This window comes from Xenopus laevis, chromosome 2S (genome assembly GCF_017654675.1).
Source record: "Xenopus laevis strain J_2021 chromosome 2S, Xenopus_laevis_v10.1, whole genome shotgun sequence".
In the NCBI taxonomy this organism is placed as follows: Eukaryota; Metazoa; Chordata; class Amphibia; order Anura; family Pipidae; genus Xenopus; species Xenopus laevis.
The window spans coordinates 3,957,800-3,981,761 of NC_054374.1; the positions used below are offsets into that span (position 1 = coordinate 3,957,800).

The window sequence follows — 23,962 nt, forward strand, 5'->3', positions numbered from 1 at the left end:
AACTTCAAATCGAACGATTCGAACTAAAAAACGTTCGACTATTTGACCATTCGATAATCGAAGTACTGTCTCTTTAAAACTTCGACCACCTACTTCGGCACCTAAAACCTAACGAGCACCAATGTTAGCCTATGGGGAAGGTCCCCATAGGCTTTCCTAGCAATTTGGGATTGAAGGAAAATCGTTCGATTGGAAGAATTTAATCGTTTGATCGAACGATATATCCTTCGATCAATCGAATTGCGGTAAATCCTTCGACTTCGATATACGAAGTCGAGGGATTTAACTTCGATGGTCGAATATCGAGGGTTAATTAACCCTCGATATTCGACCAATAGTAAATGTGCCCCTAAGTCTATTAGAAAATCATATAAACATGAAATAAAGCCAATAGGCTGGTTTTGCTTCCAATAAGGATTAATTATATCTTAGTTGGGATCAAGTACAAGTTACTGTTTTATTATTCAAAAATGAACGCACACTCTATGGACTTCCAGACAGCAGTGAGGATTAAAAACAGTTTTATATCATTGACATATTCCCTTGGGTGAGTGACCCATATGAATGAGAAGTCGTTAAAGGTTGCTTTAATTGATTTGTTTGAATATTAAGAGAGCATGAAAATTAACGGCATGAATGTAATTTGTAGCAACTGAAAATCTGATATTAGGGTTGGCGCATCCTTGTACTCTGTATGTATTAAGTGACTGGTTTTTTTATTACAGAGAAAAATATTTAGCTTATTTGGATAAAATGGAGTCCATGGGAGACTAGCTTTCCGTAATTTGGAGCTTTCTGGATCTGGGTTTCCAGATAACGGATCCCATACCTGTACTATAGAAATATATATATAATATACAGGAATGCAATATAAAGTATGTACATACATAGTAGAGAGTTGTGGCCTTTCTTTTTGCATTTCTTCTTGCTCCTGCCTGGCAGTTGAATTATTTTAACACATAATTTAATAGTACAAATACATTTCAAGAACTGAATCCTAACCCTCTGGGCATTGTTTAGAAAGGAAAATACCTATTAAATACCTTAAATGTATGTCTATAATGAAAATAAGTAAAATGAGGTGTCTCCCCTGTTGCCGCACATGTTAGATATATAGTGAATAAAGTACCCCCTCTTGTAAAATATAAGGATATTAGAAGTTACCGAGGAGTTTCATGACCATATAAAAGTACGAGGCCGAAGGCTGAGTGTTTTTATACAGCTCATGGAACTCCGAGGTGACTTCTAATATTCTAACTGGGGGTACTTTATTTATTATAATACACAAATCTCAATGAGTCATGTGACAGAAATGACATCAGAACTCACCGTTTATAACTGATGACATCAGAACTCACCGTTTATAAGGAAATAATTTACAAGATATTCATAGCTTTTGTGTATTATATTACTATATTACAGAGTGTTGCTGCACTTTCTCTGAGACTGTAGGAATAACACAGACAAGCTGCAACAGGCTCACATCTCATTACCTCCTTTATTTATCTACCTGCAGACTGGCCGGCTCACAACTGTCACCCTTCCCAACGTTTGCAGACCTTTCTGCCTGACTGTCACAAATGTTGGGGTTTAAAAGCCATTGTATAAAATGTTTATGTGCCACGTCCATCTGTCATGACCCTGTGTAATAGAAATTGCTCATATGATATTGCTGAAAGAATAAGTAACAGCAGTTCTTGCTTTGTCCATGAGTCCACTTACTAGTGGCTAGGGATGCACCGAATCCAGGATTCAGTTCGGGATTCGGCCTTTCTCAGCAGGATTCAGATTCGGCCGAATCCTTCTGTACAGCCGAACCGAATCCAAATACTAATTTGCATATGCAAATTAGGGGTGTGGAGGGAAATCACGTGACTTTTTATCAGAAAACAAGGAAGTAAAAATGCTTTCCCCTTCCCACCCCTAATTTGCATATGCAAATTAGGGTTCGGATTCGGTTCGGTATTCGGCCGAATCTTTAGCAAAGGATTCGGGGGTTCGGCCGAATCCATAATAGTGGATTCGGTGCATCCCTACTAGTGGCACACCCAGCCTAGAACTTAGTGCAAAATAATACATAAGACACATCTTAGCAGCTGGAAAAAGTTGGAACAATCACTGGGTCTACCAATTTATGGCAATAAACATTTTTTGAGCAGCTTCAGTGCCTTATTCTTGTACACTATTTTTGGGTGTACCAATTTGTTAGTTTCCCCAATAGCTTTAATTACTTGGATATGAATCACTGGCAGGTGCCTTATAAGTTTACCTGCAGTGATTTGATGTTTCCTTGTCCTACAGCTTCCTTGAAGGACACGCTGTCCTACAGTCTGTTGGACCTACTTCTTGATTGAAGGACAGACTGACTTACACCCTCCCTGACTTCCAGTATACCTGAAGGACAAGTTGACCTTCCAGACTGCTCACAGTTTGCTTAAAAAACCGACTGACTTACAGCTTGCTTGACCTTCAGCTTGCTTGACCTTCAGCTTGCTTGACCTTCAGCTTGCTTGAATCGAAAACCTTCTTGATCTACAGCTTGCTTTAAGGATAGGCTGACATGCAGCATAATTGAATGTCAACTTCTTTGAAGGACAGACTGACATATCATATTTTGATCTATAGTCTGCTGAACTTGCTTGCTTGAAGGACAGGTGACACTACAACTTGCTTGACCTACAGCCTATTTGAAAGAAAGGCTGAAACTGGCTACAATTCTTACATTTAGTAATACAAAAAAATACAATAGAATAAGACTAGAAATGCTGTATTTTGTATACTAAACATAAACATGAACTTACTGCACCACAAGCCTAATCAAACAAATGATTTATGATTTCAAAGTTGGCCACAGGGGGTCACCATCTTGTAACTTTGTTATACATCTTTGCAAGACCAAGACTGTGCACATGCTCAGTGTGATATGGGCTGCTTAGGGATTGTCATAAATGATCAAAACAGCACAAGTCAAATAATATCTGCCAGAAGCCGATACAGCAAGACTGATTAATAATCAGAATATACAGACTGCACTGGGTCCTGTGTTGTCATGTAATCTAATGTGGATTTTATAGTTTTTGTATTGTTTAATACAAACTTTCTCCAACTCTGCAGAACCAGTGGCCGCAGCAAAATAATCCTCCAAATAGAATCCCAGTTTATCTGTTTAAATCTGGCTCCATGATCTTTGTCCCTGCAGCTGGAGTTGGAATCAGTAAAGGGGATGTAAAGGCAAAAATAAAATCCAATACAAATCTCTATACAGTCACACTCCCTTCCCAGAGACTATTATCCACTGTTACTATAGACACCATCTCTCCCTACTATACCTGCTATCCCACAGTCACACTCCCTTCCCAGAGACTATTATCCACTGTTACTATAGGCACCATCTCTCCCTACTATACCTGCTATCCCACAGTCACACTCCCTTCCCAGAGACTATTATCCCACTGTTACTATAGGCACCATCTCTCCCTACTATACCTGCTATCCCACAGTCACACTCCCTTCCCAGAGACTATTATCCACTGTTACTATAGGCACCATCTCTCCCTACTTATACCTGCTATCCCACAGTCACACTCCCTTCCCAGAGACTATTATTCACTGTTACTATAGGCACCATCTCTCCCTACTATACCTGCTATCCCACAGTCACACTCCCTTCCCAGAGACTATTATCCACTGTTACTATAGACACCATCTCTCCCTACTATACCTGCTATCCCACAGTCACACTCCCTTCCCAGAGACTATTATCCACTGTTACTATAGACACCATCTCTCCCTACTATACCTGCTATCCCCACAGTCACACTCCCTTCCCAGAGACTATTATCCACTGTTACTATAGACACATCTCTCCCTACTATACCTGCTATCCCACAGTCACACTCCCTTCCCAGAGACTATTATCCACTGTTACTATAGACACCATCTCTCCCTACTATACCTGCTATCCCACAGTCACACTCCCTTCCCAGAGACTATTATCCACTGTTACTATAGGTACCATCTCCCCCTACTATACCTGCTATCCCACAGTCACACTCCCTTCCCAGAGACTATTATCCACTGTTACTATAGGCACCATCTCTCCCTACTATACCTGCTATCCCACAGTCACACTCCCTTCCCAGAGACTATTATCCCACTGTTACTATAGACACCATCTCTCCCTACTATACCTGCTATCCCACAGTCACACTCCCTTCCCAGAGACTATTATCCACTGTTACTATAGACACATCTCTCCCTACTATACCTGCTATCCCACAGTCACACTCCCTTCCCAGAGACTATTATCCACTGTTACTATAGGCACCATCTCTCCCTACTATACCTGCTATCCCACAGTCACACTCCCTTCCCAGAGACTATTATCCACTGTTACTATAGACACATCTCTCCCTACTATACCTGCTATCCCACAGTCACACTCCCTTCCCAGAGACTATTATCCACTGTTGCTATAGGCACCATCTCTCCCTACTATACCTGCTATCCCACAGTCACACTCCCTTCCCAGAGACTATTATCCCACTGTTACTATAGGCACCATCTCTCCCTACTATACCTGCTATCCCACAGTCACACTCCCTTCCCAGAGACTATTATCCACTGTTACTATAGACACATCTCTCCCTACTATACCTGCTATCCCACAGTCACACTCCCTTCCCAGAGACTATTATCCACTGTTACTATAGGCACCATCTCTCCCTACTATACCTGCTATCCCACAGTCACACTCCCTTCCCAGAGACTATTATCCACTGTTACTATAGGCACCATCTCTCCCTACTATACCTGCTATCCCACAGTCACACTCCCTTCCCAGAGACTATTATCCACTGTTACTATAGGCACCATCTCTCCCTACTATACCTGCTATCCCACAGTCACACTCCCTTCCCAGAGACTATTATCCACTGTTACTATAGGCACCATCTCTCCCTACTATACCTGCTATCCCACAGTCACACTCCCTTCCCAGAGACTATTATCCACTGTTACTATAGACACATCTCTCCCTACTATACCTGCTATCCCACAGTCACACTCCCTTCCCAGAGACTATTATCCACTGTTACTATAGGCACCATCTCTCCCTACTATACCTGCTATCCCACAGTCACACTTCCTTCCCAGAGACTATTATCCACTGTTACTATAGGCACCATCTCTTCCTACTATACCTGCTATCCCACAGTCACACTCCCTTCCCAGAGACTATTATCCACTGTTACTATAGGCACCATCTCTCCCTACTATACCTGCTATCCCACAGTCACACTTCCTTCCAGAGACTATTATCCACTGTTACTATAGGCACCATCTCTCCCTACTATACCTGCTATCCCACAGTCACACTCCCTTTCCAGAGACTATTATCCACTGTTACTATAGACACCATCTCTCCCTACTATACCTGCTATCCCACAGTCACACTCCTTCCCAGAGACTATTATCCACTGTTACTATAGGCACCATCTCTCCCTACTATACCTGTTATCCCACAGTCACCACTCCCTTCCCAGAGACTATTAATCCACTGTTACTATAGGCACCATCTCTCCCTACTATACCTGCTATCCCACAGTCACACTCCCTTTCCCAGAGACTATTATCCACTGTTACTATAGGCACCATCTCTCCCTACTATACCTGCTATCCCACAGTCACACTCCCTTCCCAGAGACTATTATCCACTGTTACTATAGGCACCATCTCTCCCTACTATACCTGCTATCCCACAGTCACACTCCCTTCCCAGAGACTATTATCCACTGTTACTATAGCACATCTCTAACCCCCTACTATATGTCCTGCTATCCCACAGTCACACTCCCTTCCCAGAGACTATTATCCACTGTTTACTATAGACACCATCTCTCCCTACTATACCTGCTATCCCACAGTCACACTCCCTTCCCAGAGACTATTATCCACTGTTACTATAGGCACCATCTCTCCCTACTATACCTGTTATCCCACAGTCACACTCCCTTCCCAGAGTGTATATACTGTAGAAAATATCTGCTTAGCATCAGAAAATGACTTATTACATGTGCTTGGCAGTGTTTCAAACAAGATCATAAAACATGTTCTAGTATTTAAGAAAAGTCTTTACATGTGCTCTCAAGTCTGTACATTAGAGACCCAATTTCGTGGAATAACTGAACAAATGGTAGCATTTACGAGCCTGTGAAATGTCTCTTGATGAAGAAGCTAAATGACTCATTAATACAGGTTTCAAATATGTATGCTGGAATTTATTAGAGAGATATCACTCAGAGCAAAAGCCAAGGCTTGATACACATGGGCTTTGTTACTCAGGTTTGCCGTATGGCAGATATTCATGTTGGTCTGCCCTTCAGATCTGAGCCCACAAGCAGATAATACTGGTGAATGATGCAGTAATAAGGTTGTTGTAATGTCCTAAAAAAACATGGTTATATAATAGCTATATTAATAATGGGTTACAGCTTTGGTATTACTGACTTGTTATATGTTTTGTTGTATTGTACTCCCAAATGACAAAAGTAGACACAGTGAAAGCCATATGGTGTGAGGCCCAAAAAAAATCACACTCCGATATCCATCGTCCTGCCCACTTCCCTCCCAGCCTCCACCCCACCCATGACCCACTTCAACCCGCCCATGCCCCACTTCAACCCGCCCATGCCCAACCCTGACTCCACCCACGTCCCACCCAACTCTACTAACTCCCACCAATTTGCTTTGCCCTTCCTCACCGGTAAGAGAGAGTGGCTGGGGAGGAGGGTTTTTTTATTGGCTCTGGAGGAAGCAGACCCCACAGTCCGGGTCCCTCTGCGACTACGAGGTTTGCTTCCTCTATAATTACGCCACTGGCAATTGGCTATATTTCTATATACTGCACATACATAGTTTTCAAACAAAGATTTCAAAGGAGCCAAAAACCCATTTCACTACAAAGTTATAATTGTATTGTTATTGTTACTTTTTTTGATGATTGGAGTAGTAATAAAGATACAGATAATCCCTTCCTTGTGGTGGTTCCCAAAGTGATTTCCAAATATCTAATGGGACAAATTTTAAGAAAATAGCATTACTTATCACCTCTCACTCAAAGTGATAAACTGAGGCATATTTATGTGCCAAGAAATTGCTGCTTCTTTTAAGTGCTAGGAACCAACCCTCCCTTGATTAGACAATAACAGAAAGTGCCCACAAATATACCACTGAAGGGCAGAGACACAAGATGCAATTCGTGGAGATTAGTTGCCCGGATGACAAATCTCCTCTTCCTCGAGGAGAACTTTGATATTAGAAAAACGGTTACAAATAGAAAGTGTTTGGGAAAGTCTTTATTTCTGGGGAACAACAACTGAACTGAAAAAAGTGTTTGGACGATCCCTTGCTTTTCTCAGCATTACATGTATAATCTGTTGACTTTCTCCCTGGGTCACCAAACTGCCAATGACCTTGAAAATGGCCACTACCATTGTTTTTATTTGCTCTGATACCTAGCCCAGCCGCCGTCTCTACCTTAATTACCTGTTTATTTATATTTTTTTTTGCTAAGACCCCCCTCCCTCCCTTATTTTTTTTTTTCTCCTCTTTCTTTCCCCCCTTCTCCCCCCTTTTCTTTATTGTTTCTTTTACTCTCCATTTTACTCCATGTTATCTTATTGCTCTCTTATTCATGATTGAACCTACATATGATATCTTGCGATTTTTTGTGACTGTGCTCATGCAATAACATGTTGATTTTTTTTTTATTGGAAAATCAATAAAACTTCAGTTTAAAAAAAAAAAGTGTTTGGAAGGTGAAGAACCCCTTTAAGCTTAAAACATTAGTACCGGTGTGATGAAAATGTTGCTTTTGGGAACATACTCTACTGGAAGACATGGTATGTGTGTATGTGGCACCAATTTGATATTCTAAACAAGGAAACTCTTTGCACTGTTGTCAGAATAGGAAGAAGAAATAAAACTGTAATTGCACGAAGCATCTGTAATTATCTAGGAGTGGCTGTTGAACAGGCATTTCCATGTAAGACGGTAGATAATGTAGAGGTAAGGTAAGAGATAAGGTAGAGATAAGGTAGAGAATGTTTATGTCTGTGTTCTTTTTGAGATGGAAAGATGTTTGCTAAATGAGCTTGTGTGTGTGTGTTATTAACTGATTTTCCTTTCTATATTTTAGTATTCCACTGGGGGAAGTTTCCCGGTGTCCTACATTTCCACAGCTCAATACCCTTACCAAAGGATCGCACCTCAAGCAAGCATGGAAACCCAGCAGCCCCTCTATCCAAAGCCAATCTATTCATACAGGTAATCACTTTCTGTGCCGTAGAAGACACATGAATGGTTAAATGCTAAGTTTTTCAAAATGGATATGCCCAGCGCTCCAAAATTTATGTCAACATTTTAAACATGAGGATTGGTGAACAATTGGTGATTTGTGATAAGTTAATGTCTGATCAGTCAATATTTTTCTTTAAACATGTCGGTCTTTAGCGAGTGCCATGCGCCAGTTTGTCGGTTGTTTTGGCACATCAAGAACTGACATAATTAGTTCTCAAAGAGAATGTTGCATTATGGGGGGAAAATCAAGCAATGCACCCAATCCTGTATTCAGCTGAAGATTCAGTCGAAATTCAAACCTTTAACAGCAGGATTCGAGGAAATCCAAAAGCCTAACTGAACCAAATTCAGAGCTTTGAAAATGATGTGATTAAAGGAGAATTCAACCCTTACCCTACACAGACCCCCCTCCCTCCCCCCCCCGCCTAAGTGTTACCCCGGGCAAATGCCCCTAACATTTTACTTACCCCTCAGTGCAGATTCAGGTATCGGAGTTCAAGGGCTTCATCTTTTTATCTTCGGAATGAGACCGTCATGTCAGCGCATGCGCAGTTGGAGCAATTTTCTGTCTCACGACAACTGCGCATGCGCCGAAACTCATTGCCAAAGTGCCAGTCCCAAGTGTTTTTTGGGCTACTTCGACCCTCGAATGGGCTACTACGACCTTCGACTACGACTTCGTTCGACCATTCGATAGTCGAAAGAATTGTCTCTTTAAGAAATAAAATTCAACCCCCTAGTTCGCCATCTAAAACCTACGGAACTCAATGTTAGCCTATGGGGAAGGTCCCCATAGGCTTTCTTAAGTTTTTTTGATCAAAGGATATTCCTTTGATCGTTGGATTAAAATCCTTCAAATCGTTCGATTCGAAGGATTTTATCGTTCGATCGAAGGAATAATCCTTCGATCGTTCGATCGCACTATTTGCGCTACAATCCTTCGACTTCGATATTCGAAGTCGAAGGATTTTAATTCCCAGTCGAATATCGAGGGTTAATTAACCCTAGATATTCAACCCTTTGTGAATCGGCCCCTTAGACTGATGGGAGGGGGGAAAGGGTCTATGTAGGGTAGGGGGTAGGGTTTTTTTTAACTTTAGGGTTGAATTCTCCTGTAAGGGTGTAAAAAAGTTTTTATAAAGCACAAGGACAGAAAAAAAATAGGTATTTAGGGTGTAGATATAAAAAAGCCAAATGCTGCAGTCAAAGGAAAATGGCAAATGTGGAGTGGTTGACTACAGAAATACTTTAGTGTAGGGATGCACCAAATCCACTCTTTTGGATTCTGCCCGAACCCCCAAATCCTTCGCGAAAGATTCGGCCGAATACCAAACCGAATCCTAATTTGCATATGAAAATTAGGGGTGGGAAGGGTAAAAAAAAGTCATGTGATTTCCCTCCCTGCCCCTAATTTGCAGATGCAAATTAGGATTCGGTTCAGCCGAGCAGAAGGTTCAGCCTCAGCCGAATCTGAATCCTGCTGAAAAACACAGAATCCTGGCCGAATCCCGAACCGAATCCTGGATTCTGTGCATCCCTACTTCAGTGACTGGCATATGTAATATACAGCAAACACCAGCAATTTCTAAAACTAAGAATTTGTAGGAAAATTGCAGTTAGGTGTTTCTTTTCCAAAATTAAATTCTGTTTATATTATTGCTGAAAAAATTGTTTATTTCTGCAAGCCGCACACACACGTATCCGCACTCATTCTGTTGGGGGCACATTTGCCATAACAATGATCTAAGGGAGAAGTGCAGTTTACTAATGTCGTTTTCTATTTTGCCTCTGTTTTTTGGAAAAAAGCGTTTGACTGTCATTTAGTAAAATCTTAGTTTCTTTTCACTAGTCTATAAAAATACATTTTATTAAAAATAGGGCCCAATTTACCTTTGCAACCAGGCGGTGGTGTATTAGACACACTGGAACATGAACACAACAAGGCAGGAACAGAAGGATAAGGAATAAAAGTATCAATAGAACTGAAGCCTCACAGAACAATATTTGTTTGGCTCCCGTGACCCTCAAAAACCAGACTATATTTTAAATTGCAAGCTGTAAGAGGCAGAAGAGGAAAGCAAATTAATTATAAACTACAAAAATCGAAGGCCAACTGAAAAGCTGTACATTCTATAACATACAAAAAGTCAACTTATATGTGAACAACCCCGGCTGCCCGAAACTACAGAAATCAACATTATCCAAAACCCCAGGTCCCAAGAATTCTTAAGCTCATACCTGTATTTCAAGGTATTTTTTATACAGGTATATTTGCTTTAAGCAACTTAAGCTGATAACATAAATTGTTTTTCTCATAGCATACTAATATTTATGGCCCTGAAGAACAGCAAGACGGGGAGTCTGCCTGTGAGTGAGATTTATAATTTTATGACGGAGAACTTCCCGTACTTTAAGGTAAGACATATTCTGTCATTTAGAACTGGGGACTGTTATATATATTGTGTGCTTTCCCCATATCCTCTGGGAAAGAAATAGTTACTGATATATTGGATAAGATTCTTTAATTTATTTATTGTGATGTAAATGATCTTTTGGTTTTTATTCAAAAATAATAATTTCCCTTTAAACACGTTATAATTACATAGCAACATAGTTAAGTTGGGTTCAAAAAAAACCAGTGCATTCCCCAACCTCACTGTCCTCACTGTGATGAACCCCCTACTCTGTTCCTTTAAATGAAACTTCTTTTCCTCTAGTCTGAAGGGGAGGCCTCTGGTACGTGATTCTCTTTATGGGTAAAAAGGTCCCCTGCTATTTGTCTATAATGTCCTCTAATGTACTTGTAAAGTCTAATCATGTCCCCTCACAAGCGCCTTTTTTCCCCCAGAGAAAACAACCCCAACCTTGTCAGTCTCCCCTCATAATTTAACTCTTCCCTCCCTCTAACCAGTTTAGTTGCACTTAGTCTCTGCACTCTCTCCAGCTCATTTATATCCCTCTTAAGGACTGGAGTCCAAAACTGCCCCCATACTCCAGATGAGGCCTCACCAGGGACCTATAAAGAGACACAATTATGTTTCATCCCTTGAGTTAATGCCCTTTTTTATACAAGAACTTTATTTGCTTTAGTAGCCACAGAATGACACTGCCCAGAATTAGACAACTTGTTATCTACAAAGACCCCAAGATCCTTCTCAGTTAAGGAAACTCCCCACACACTGCCATTTAGGGGCAAATTCACCAAGGGTTGAATATCGAGGGTTAATTAACCCTCGATATTCGACTGGGAATTAAAATCCTTCGAATATCGAAGTCGAAGGATTTTAGCGCAAAAACTTCGATTGAACGATCGAAGGAATAATCGTTCGATCGAATGATTAAATCCTTCGAATCAAACGATTCGAAGGATTTTAATCCAACGACCGAAGGAATATCCTTCGACCAAAAAAACTTAGGCAAGAATATGGGGACCTTCCCCATAGGCTAACATTGGGTTTGGTAGGTTTTAGATGGCGAACTAGGGGGTCGAAGTTTTTTCTTAAAGAGACAGTACTTCGACTATCGAATGGTCGAATGATTTTTAGTTTGAATCCTTCGATTCGAAGTCAAAGGTCGAAGTAGCCCATTCGATGGTCGAAGTAGCCCAAAAAACACTTTGAAATTCGACGTTTTTTTACTTCGAATCCTTCACTCGAGCTTGGTGAATTGGCCCCTTAGTGTATAACTTGCATTTATATTATTTTTGCCAAAGTGCATAACCTGCATTTATCAACGTTGAACCTCATTTTCCAGTTTGCTGCCCAGTTTTCCAGTTTAGACAAATCACTGTGCAAAGTGGCAGCATCCTGCATGGAACCTATAGTTCTGCACAATTTAGTCTCATCTGCACAAATAGAAACAGTACTTTCAATGGCCACCTCCAGGTCATTAATAAACAAGTTGAAAAGCAAGGGACCTAGTACAGAGCCCTGCGGTACTCCACTAACAACACTGGTCCAATTAGAAAATGTTCCATTTACCACCACTCTTTGTAGTCTATCTTTTAGCCAGTTCTCTATCCAGGTACAAATACTATGTTCCAGGCCAACATTCCTTCATTTAACCATTAATTTTTTGTATGGCACTGTATCAAATGCTTTAGCAAAGTCCAAATAGATCACATCAACTGCCATTGCAGAGTCGAGGTTCCTGCTCACCTTCTCATAAAAGACAATTGGGGGCACATTTACTTAGCGCGAGTGAAGAAATAGAAGAAAAAAAACTTCGAATTTCGAATGTTTTTTTTGGCTACTTCGACCATCGAATTGGCTACTTCGACCTTCGACTACGACTTCGGATCGAATGATTCGAACTAAAAATCGTTTGACTATTCAACCATTCGATAGTCGAAGTACCGTCTCTTTAAAAAAAACTTCGACCAACCTACCGAACATCAATGTTAGCCTATGGGGAAGGTCCCCATAGTTTTTCATAGCAATTTCTGATCGAAGGAAAATCGTTCGATCAATGGATTAAAATCCTTTGAATCGTTCGATCGAACGATTTTTCCTTCGATCGATCGTAGGAAATGCGGTAAATCCTTCGACTTCGATATTCGAAGGATTTAACTTCAACGGTCGAATATCAAGGGTTAATCAACCCTCGATATTTGACCCTAAGTATATGTGCCCCCTAAATTTGTTTGGCAAGATTGATTATGTATAAAACCATGCTGGTACAAGCTTATAGTATTAAGATTTGCAATGAAGTCAAGTATTTTATCACTAAGTAACCCTTCAAAAAACTTTCCTACCACTGATGTCAGACTAACCCCCTATAGTTTTGAGGCTGAAAACAGGATCCCTTTTTGAATAGCGGCATCACATTAGCAATTTTACAGCCTCTCGGCACCTTGCCAGACCTCAATGAATCCTGAAAAATTAAGTAAAGAGGTTTAGCAATTACAGAGCCAAGCTCATTTAGTACCCTGGGATGAATACCATCTGGTCCCGGATCCTCCCCTTGTGTGAACCATCCATCATTTGATGTATTAATTAGAAGAAAACTGTCATTACTTGGTACCTCATTTGTGTAGACAGATGAAAAAATAACGGTTCAGAATCTCTGCTTTATTTCTATTCTCATTAACCAACTGACCCTTCGATTGACAACAAGGCCCCCACCTCTTGATAAATCTGAACATGCAAATTAGAGTTAAGATTTGATTCAGTTTTCAGCCAAGTCTTTTGTGAAGGATTCTGTTTTCTTACAAATAAAAAAGGATAAGTTTGGTGCATCCCCGTTCAAAGGAGACATGTATCTAATTCTAACAGAATCGCATAGTGAATATAGGTTCCAACTGAAAAAAGGTAAGAAACCCAGTATTGGAAGACAGCAAAGGGGACTAATTACCTGAATGACCGGATTTGAATCGAACAGGAGCTACTGCTTTTCTAACTTATTTACCTTGCTAATAACATGTATTTGTTAGAGGCATCCCTGAATTTTCAAGTGATCTGGTAACTTTATTCTGCTTATTGGTATATACAGGTATGGGACCTGTTATCCAGAATGCACAGTTTTTTTCCTGATAAGGGGACTTTCCATGATTTGCATTGTCATACCTTAGGTCTGCTGAAAATCATATAAACATTAAATAACCCCAATAGGATTGTTTTCCCACCAATAAGGATTAATTATAACTTAGCTGTGATTAATAAAGGGCAAGACAAGGCCCGAAACGATGCCTGTTAGTGACCAATTGTAATAAAGTTTTCACAATTTGCAAACAAGAGGTGCTGCAGTTTTTCTTTTTTGCTAAACATTAATAAAATCCCAACATAAAATATGTTTTAAAATGTTTAATTATTTGATTAAAACTGAGTATATGGGAGATGGTTTTCCCATAATTTGGATCTTTCTGGATAAAGGGTTTCTGGATAATGGATCCCATACTTGTATACTGAATACCCGTGGGCATGTATCCATTTTGCAGAGGCTCTAACTTGCAAATATAGTGTGTGATACATAATAAGTTGCTTTATGACAATAGATCATTTATAATCATTTATTATTAAAAAAAACATATAATACATTTAGCAGCAAAGGACTATGTTGTGTAATACTCAAAAACACCCATCAAATTCACTCCCGAACAATGGTGTGATACAGTACAGTACTTTTCTGTAGAGTAGGAACACTACAAATGATGACAAGTTGTTGCCAGAGCCAGAATATTCCATAGGACTAATATTACTAAACTAACAATCCTTTCCTGAGTAATGTGTGTGTTATTATATCATATGACTTGGAGGCAAGCAAAAAGAGCATGCGGAAACTCAGAGCATGCTTGTTTGTTTGCTCTCTAGATTAATGGTAATCACTATTATAGAAAATTGTTTGAATAAAACAAAAAATAAAAAAAGCGAGAGCACTGTATAAACAAGACACTAAGCCCAGGATACATGTATAGCCGTGAGTAATATGCTCTTGGAATAATGGGATAAGATTGGCAGTACCTGAAATTCGCATTTGGTGAAGGAGTAGAATAATTGAATAAAGTCTACATTGACCAGATTTCTGGTTAAAGAGCAATGTCCGAAGGAAACGTCAGCCTTCGTTGTTTTAGCAATTGCCATAAAATAGCAATGAAATATTTAAAGGTATACTGTCATGGGAAAAAAAAAATTTTTCAAAATAAATCAGTTATTAGTGCTGCTCCAGCAGAATTCTGCACTGAAATCCATTTCTCAAAAGAGCCAACAGATTTTTTTATATAAAATTTTGAAATCGGACATGGGGCTAGACATATTGTCAATTTCCCAGCTGCCCCAAGTCATGTGACTTGTGCTCTGATAAACTTCAATCACTCTTTACTGCAAGTTGGAGTGATATCACCCCCCCTCCCTTTTCCCACCCAGCAGCCAAACAAAAGAACAATGGGAAGGTAACCAGATAACAGCTCCCTAACACAAGATAACAGCTGCCTGGTAGATCTAAGAACAACACTCAATAGTAAAATCCAGGTCCCACTGAGACACATTCAGTTACATTGAGAAAGAAAAACAGCAGCCTGCCAGAAAGCATTTCTCTCCTAAAGTGCAGGCACAGGTCACATGACCAGGGGCAACTGGGAAATTGACAATATGTCTAGCCCCATGTCAGATTTTATATTGAATATAAAAAAATCTGTTTGCTCTTTTGAGAAATGGATTTCAGTGCAGAATTCTGCTGGAGTAGCACTATTAACTGATTCATTTTGAAAAAAAACATGTTTTCCGATGACAGGATCCCTTTAAGTAAAGTCAAATTAATTATAATTAACTTTCATTAAAAGTAATTAAAACATTTTTTAAATCACATGACATATTGCTGCTAATTTTTGTAGAAATCATTTACGAGATAGGTCCTGAAACCGTATAAATCGATTCAAATAAAACATTTGTATTAGAGATGGGAGTATATTAGTTTATTGTGGCAATTCTACCTGGCATTACTATGAATACATTCTAAATACAGAAACAACATGGATATATAAAAGGAAATGATAAGAAAATATTTAATAAGACGAATTGGAGTATTTCTGTTTACTGAGAGATTCGGGGAGAGAACTTGGATTACAGAGAATAGAGGAGAACAGTGACACCTGGTGGATTCACAAGTTTTATGCCATAAATAGCAGTGATTCTGAAGACCATTCATTGAGCCTATCAAACAAATGTTCTCACAGCTGTGGAAGTGGATCCGATTGGTCTGTTCAAGTGAGCTCTCCTGGGAGGCTTAAGCCTTTATTACAAAACCGATATACAGAATTTCCTGAGATATAAGCTGAGATCATTTTATTGAAATGTTGAAGGGCACCAGCATGGGTTGTGAGTACATTGTGAGACTATAAGAGAGATACAGAATTCTGTGATTTACCCTACAGACAGCTCCAGACGGCTGGAAGAATTCCGTGCGGCACAACCTGTCTCTGAACAAATGCTTTGAAAAAGTAGAGAACAAATCTGGAAGTTCCTCCCGTAAAGGGTGCCTATGGGCTTTGAATCCTGCCAAGATTGAAAAAATGCAGGAGGAATTACAAAAGTGGAAAAGGAAAGATCCAGTAACCGTGAGAAAAAGCATGGCAAAGCCAGGTGAGTATACCCAAACCAAGGGTCCCAACTTTGGGAAGATCTGGTATCTGGGCACTAACGATAGAATTTTACACACAGATAATGGGGATTATAACATGAATGATTGGGGGCTCCCCTACTATGTATATTATGAACAAGCAATGTTCTACCACCCTTTATTCTAGATCTGGGGCACCTAGACTATGTATGTCCAGGTTCTGGCTGTCATTGCATGTAGGGTTGGACAACTCTGATGTTAAAAGCTTTTTTAATTAGTTTTCTGTAATAATTCATTAACCAGATATAATCATAAGAAAAGTACCAAAATATTGCTGACTGTATAAAGATAACACTTAGCAGGACATAGGATTGTCAGATGACACTGGGGGAGATCAATAAGTGTTTCTTTCTGGGAAAGTCTCTCTAGTAACATGCTGGTTACAGAGAAACATTGTAGATGGTATAGTCCCTCCCCTTGTGATATATGTTATGATGCATTAAGATGAAGCCTTTACTTTGCACCAGGATCCCATAGAACCTTTTTTTTCTGGATATGCTATACATTGTGAATATGAATATTTCATAATATTTTTTGTTTCCTTTAGAAGACCTTGATAAGCTCATAGGAGAGAGAACTGAAAAGCTGAGGTCTTCGCTGTTGGCACATAATGGCGCTGGTCTTGTGAACTCCACCACTATGCAGTTATCTATGCAGACGTCATTGTGTGAGACGACCATTTCCCCAATGCCTGTACCACTACAATCTGTGCGGGACATTTCAGCATCTTTGCAGGACAACTCACATCTTGTGAGGCAACAGCCTCCATGTTATACTCCATTACCCCATGACATTCCCCTGATCTCACCAGCTATGATACAGCAGCCCCGTGGCATTTCCCATAATCATTTTTCATCACCTGACAACCAAAGTGACCTAAGAGCTCAACCCATCAATCCTCAGGACTCCCCAATCCCTGCCCACACCCCTCCGCATCAGACCATGAATTTACTGACGCAACACTCACCAACAAGGACAATGCAGGAGAACCTCGCTGAAGTGGAGCTCAGTAATGATATTGATGATCTCAATCCTTCTCTTACAGATTTTGATTTTCAAGGTACAGTATGTAGCCTTAAATTGAGGGCCATTTTGGTCCATTTTCCAAGCAGATTTGCTCCTGAGTGTTTTTATTTAGAATTATGTCTGGGCCCTTGAAGGAAATTCACCTTTTTGGTGTTTGGGATCATTGTCCTACTGAAATTATATATTGTATTGATAAATACACAGTACAGGTATGGGACTTCTTTTCTAGAATGCTCGGGCCTGGGGTTTTACAAATAATGGATCTTTCTGTAATTTGGATCCCCAAAATAAAAATAAAAATCATTTAAACATTAAATAAACCCAACAGGATTGTTTTGCCTCCAATAAAGATTAATTAGATCAAGTAAAAGCTACTTTATTATTATTGGAAGGAAAAACGAAACCATTTTTTAAAATGAGAATTATTTTAATTTAATGGAGTATATGAGAAATGGCCTTCCTGTAGTTTGTAACTTTGTGGATCATGGGTTTCTGGATAGTGGATCTCATACCATACAGTTTTATTCACCCATTTAAATATATACAACATAACTTACAGCATAGTCACTAGTCAACAAGAAATTGGGCTGACCCAGGATTAAGTTAGGATGTGCAACCTTGAATTCCCTAAAATAATAGAAAAGTAAATCCAATTTAAAACTGGCTATACATATGCGGTGTCCTTCATGTGGAGTTTGTTTTGCCTTCGGTGTTCCAGTTATTACCATGGGACATTTTAATGATGTCATTAATGAAAGAGAGGGATGTTTCCTGAGAATATATGATTTGTCAGCATGAAATATTGCAATATGCTGTTCATGTCTAAAATAGAGTGTGTGTTTTCCTTTAAGGGCTATGGCACATGACATGTCTGCTGCACCCACAGGTCTGGCAAGTAGTGATCGCAATATCATCAGTGGGTTTTTCAAAGTGGTAGTCTGAACTGCGGGTGCACTGGACTGTGATTGTCATGTAAACAGGTTGCCAACTGCCAACTGCACTAGAAATCATACAGGCGGCAAAAAACATTAATTCTCATTATGTGCCATAAACCTTGAGGTTAAAGATACAGAAACAGATCTTTCACCTACGTTACACACACATATACTGTACATACATATATAGGATCCGTTATCCGGAAACCCATTATCCAGAAAGCTCCGAATTACGGAATGTTGTGTCCCATAGTCTTCATTTTATCCAAATAATCCACATTTTTAAAAATGATTTCCTTTTATAAAAAAAACAGTAACTTGTACTTGATCCCAACTAAGATATAATTAATCCTTATTGGAAGCAAAACCAGCCTATTGGCTTTATTAAATATTTACACGATTTTCTAGTAGACTTAAGGTGTGAAGATCCAAATTACGGAAAGATCCAGAAAATTCAATTAAAAAAGCATTATTATTTGCACAAGACCTGTTGAGTGCCATACATAAAGTATATACAATATTTTACTTTTTTTTTTGTGGTCCCACCAATTTATAATGCATTTCAATGGGTGCATTTCCCTGATTTTAAGTAATGTTTTCCCGGATTTTACATCAACATTTTTGCTTTTTTCTCCTCTATGAATGTTTTTATTTGGGAAATAAAGAATTTTAAAATACCAACCAGATGTATATTTTGCCATGGTTCTGCCTGTAAATTGTCAATTCCAATTAGTCTGCCCAAGAGCCGGGTCAGACGCCCTAGGCAACCTGGCCGTGGCAGCGCCCAATAGACACCAGCGTGCGCAAAAAATGCCGAAGTAAAATCCTTTCGACTTCGAAGTTGAAGGATTTTGCGCAATTCGTTCGATCAAACGATTTTAATCCATCGATCAAAGGATTATCCTACGATCAAAAAATTGTTAGCAAGCGTATGGGGACCTTCCCCATAGGCTAACATTGGCCTCCGTAGGTTTTAGGTGGCGAACTAGGGGGTCGAAGAAATCTTTAAAGAGACAGTACTTCGATTATGGAATAGTCGAACGATTTTTAGTTCGAATCGTTCGAAGTCGAAGGTCGTAGTCGAAGTAGCCAATTCGATGGTCAAAGTAGCCAAAAAAAAACATTCGAAATTCGAACTATTTTTCCTCTATTCCTTCACTCAAACTTAGTGAATGGGCCCCTAACACTGCAATGTTTAACCCTTATTAACACACTAAATATTGTGTCTCAAAGTAAAACAGACGCCTGTGATTATAACCTTTCGAAGAAAAAGTTACTACAACACATTTCCCTCATTTTACATTTTCCCGGATTTTACATCATTTTTGTGAAAACTGTAAAATGGGGGTTCTACTGTATTTATATATATATATAGTACTGTGGCTTGCTATAAAAAGATGATTAATAATTGTTTTCTGAACAGGGAGCCTTTGGGAAGAGCTTAGAGATGACAGCCTGGTTTTGGATCCCCTAAATCTTGTTTCTCCCTCTCCAACACCGCCTCCTCCTCAGTATTTTGTGCATAACTCCGCCAGCAAAGGCTTCAGCAATGGGACTGGCTCCCCAAATAATAACTTGAATATGAGCTATGGAGACATACATCTCACCACTGTGTATTCCTCGTTTGTGGAACTTGACAAACAAATGCCGTCGTATCTCAGTACTTGTGGGAGCAAACACCTTGCAATAGTTTGACCATATACTCAACATCTACTCCCATCATCTGATAAAGAAACCTTCTGCACCCATAGAGACAATAACCTTACAGCGGGAAATACTTCTTTGGACCTTTGTTAAATAAAATATATTTTGCAGATCCTTTGGGTTGAGGTACATTTGATTGATGTTCCTGGAACACAACTCTTTAAATTCTGTATTGAAAAGTGACTTTCTGAAAAACCGATGAACTGCCAAAGTAATGCACCAAAGGCAAAAGAATAACAGGCCCAGCACTACACTGCCACAAATGAAGATACGCTTAAAGAGACGAGACATAAAATTTGCGTTTGCTGTCTTTACAGACTGAATATTGACTTTTTATTATAGGGTAATTCCATTTAATGATGGGAAAATTGAAGTTGTACCATATCAATGATTTTTGGATTTGGCTCATTAACAAACAGAAACAGAACCCTTATTTGTATCATCAAATTTGAACAATTTTAAATGTCTTTTAAGTTACCCAGAGCTTTAAAGTCACTTGAATTTAAGTTTGGATTTTTTTGGGGGTAAACAATCAAGGGCTGATTGATTGATATCTGGGTTTGCAATTTGCCACAGTTTTGAGATAATGTGTAAAAGTTTGCCACAATCGATCGCAGGTTTGTTTTTGCAGAGGACACATTTCTTCTCTATAGCAATTGTTTCCTTAGGGCTGGTTGGAGGTGGTAAGATTTTGATTTTTTTTCAATCTCGTTTCGAAAAGTGGCGTTTGTTTTATTTAGCCATGACAACTTGCAGAAAATCACAAAATTTAATAAAATAGAACTTTAGCCAAATCCAGATGTTGGTGAAAAAAATGCCTGGATGTGACCAAAGTCTGGATTCGGTGCACGGTATTTTCAGTAACCGATTACAGCAGCGCACTCCGGACTTCCATAGAAGCCAAATCCAGGATTCAGGTTTAAAAAGTTCTATATTTTATTTTTACATCTGACATACAAACAAGCGTCTGAGGTCTGACGCGTTTCGTGTCTACACACTGCCTCAAGGCATTCCCTAATTTGTATTTGCTATAATGGATAGTGTTGCTAATAATGTATTCTGCATAAAGCACAAGATGAACCAATCTAAAGTCTTGCTTTAACCAAATTACTGTCTCAACTCTGCCCCTGGTGATATTTCAGATTGATGACATTATTCACGGCTCCCTCCCAAGTAGAGTCCTGCGCGGGTCAATTTTTTGGGACCCGAACCTGACCCGTACCCGCAACCTGCAATCCGCAACCCGCATTCTTACCCGCTTGGACCCGCAATCCGACCCGACCCCCAAGTACCTTCTCTGCAACCCGGACCCGCTGACCATCAAGAATCAGGAAGTGCTGTCATTATAAACCGGAAGTTACATCATCGGAAGTAGATATGATCAGAAAAAAGGGAGTAAAACCGGAAGTGCTGTCATTGTGTACCGGAAATGACATCATCAGAAGTGGACGTGACCAGAAAAAAGGAGAAAATATTGATATTGAGAAGACCCGCAGCCCGACCCACAATCTGCAAACCCGCAGAACCGCCGACCCGCGGGTATACCCGCACCTTGAACTTCAATGAAAAACTGCAGGTTTTTGCGGGTAACCCGTGGGTACCCGACCCGCTGCAGGACTCTACTCCCAAGTCCTCACATTTTAACATTGGCAAAACTGTAGCAGCACTTTGATTCTCATACTGTACCTGTAGGGAAACCTTTCCATTATATTCATCTACACTATGGGAAAACATAAATATCACAATGCAAACCTCTCAAACCACTGACAGGTGAACTGAATATGTTGCACCTCTTATTACACAACCCCTTCTGGATATAAATATCACATTAAAATGCTGGTTGCATCAATGTCAGGTTTGTCACTTTCATGCCTTCTCCAAGCCTTTATTTCAGGTAGAAAGAAACCTCTCTTTTTTAGCTTTATTTCTTGCAAACACTACAGTATTTGAATGGCCGCAGTATTTAAATGACCTGTAATGTACAGTATATAGGAATAATGTAACTCTTTTATACATCACGAGGACAGGGCCCCCTAATGACACATAAAGGCACTAGACTGTTGTGTTTTCTATATTCTTATATTACATAAGTAGGCCCTGCATTATTTCTTCTAATTCTCAAGTTGCGTGTGACACAAATGGATTCAGAATGAATTTGGACGACGTCACAATGTGCATAAGGGTATATTTTACAAGTTATTTTTTTTTGTAGATAAAAGCAATAAAATGTAAAAAAAAAACAAGTTAGAAACCTTGTTTAAATATAGAACAAGATGACCCATAAAATGGAACTGTGTAAATGTTGGGCAAATGAATTTCAGCCCTTCTATGTGTCATGGAGTGACGTCACTGGGATGTGTAGGGGCTCCATATTGATCACACACAGAGAAAGCACATCAACATTTCATTTACTGGCAAAAATCTCCAAGGAGGGGTTGTTTTTACATATGACTGCATGTTATATCATAAAGCAGGTGTGTTTATTTTCTCCAAGGGAATACCTGTGACTCATTGCTTTGTGATACATATGTTCATTGCTTTTACTCCATTCAAGCTGTACTCATTTGTCTATAAATAAATGAAAAGAAATTGCTGTCTCATGATCACAGTACTTATTTCCAATCACAGTCGGGGGCCCATTCACTAAGCTCGAGTGAATGAATAGAGGGAAAAAAATTAGATTTTCGAATGTTTTTTTTGGCTACTTCGACCACGACTTTGAATCGAACGATTCGAACTAAAAATCGTTCGAATATTCAACCATTCGATAATCAAAGTACTGTCTCATTAAAAATTTCTTCGACCCCCTAGTTCGCCACCTAAAACCTACCAAGGCCAATGTTAGCCTATGGGGAAGGTCCCCATAGGCTTTCCAAGGTTTTTCTGATCGAAGGATAATCCTTTGATCGATGGATTAAAATCCTTAGAATCGTTCGATTTGAAGGATTTAATCGTTCGATCGAACTATCATTCCTTCGATCGAACGAATTGCGCAAAATCCTTCGACTTCGATATTCGAAGGATTTTAATTCGGCAGTCGAATATTGAGGGTTAATTAACCCTGGATATTCGACCCTAGGTAAATGTGCCCCTCAGTGTCGGACTGGCCCACAGGGATACCCGGTCGCAGATCCGACTTGACAGCCCCCCCCCAGCCTCGTTGCCTAGGGGGCTGTCTTCTCTCCCCACTCTCTGCGGAGGTGGCAAAAGCCGCTGAAGCAGAGAGAGAGCTCAGCTGCTAAAGAAAGTACCATGTACGTTCTTGGCAGCCTGAGCATTTGCCTGCCAGCACATACGCTGTACGTGCTTGGCAGGCAACGGGTTACGGGCTAGTCCACACAAAGAAATTCATGGAGATTTTGCCGCGTGGTGACTAATCGCCTCGTCTTTTGAGCAACTATCTCCCCGAACTGCCTCAGCGTAGCAGCGTTGGTGGCTGCCATGTACAGCTGCATCATTTCTGCTGCTCACACGGTTATGGTAGTTGGCGATTAGCGATGGGCGAATCTGTGGCTTTTCGATTTGCCGAGAAATTTACTAAACAGCAAAAAATTTGCAAACGCATTGAAGTCAATGCGCGTCAAAATTATTTTTACAGGCAACAATTTCGACATGAGCGTCAATTTTTATATGCGCAACTAATTTGTTCAAATGCATGAAAGTCAAGGGGACACGCAACAATTTTTAGGGCAAGGCCCGACGCGGCGTTGTTACTTTGCGTTTTTAAAAAAGAAACGCCAGCCATAAATACGCCACTGAAACCACACACGACAATATGCGTTTTTCAGCACGTAGGTTTCTTTTCCCAACATGCACTTCTCATTGTT

The 23,962-nt window shown here is 39.8% G+C and overlaps 1 protein-coding gene across 6 annotated transcripts in view; it reads left to right on the top strand.

Moving 5' to 3' along the window:
• foxn1.S (forkhead box N1 S homeolog) overlaps nt 1–21,219 on the top strand; it is a 58,824-nt gene extending 37,605 nt beyond the window's left edge. For 5 of the 6 annotated variants that reach the window (XM_041583314.1, XM_018248776.2, XM_041583315.1 and 2 more), the window contains 5 exons: nt 8,198–8,325; nt 10,677–10,773; nt 16,226–16,433; nt 17,018–17,530; nt 19,855–21,219. In XM_041583314.1, coding sequence (XP_041439248.1) covers nt 8,198–8,325; nt 10,677–10,773; nt 16,226–16,433; nt 17,018–17,530; nt 19,855–20,126 — 1,218 coding nt within the window. In that variant the 3' untranslated portion in view covers nt 20,127–21,219. The remainder of the gene's footprint in view (nt 1–8,197; nt 8,326–10,676; nt 10,774–16,225; nt 16,434–17,017; nt 17,531–19,854) is intronic. The other variant, XM_018248778.2, reaches the window with a different exon arrangement.
• The last annotated feature ends 2,743 nt before the right edge of the window (nt 21,220–23,962 follow it).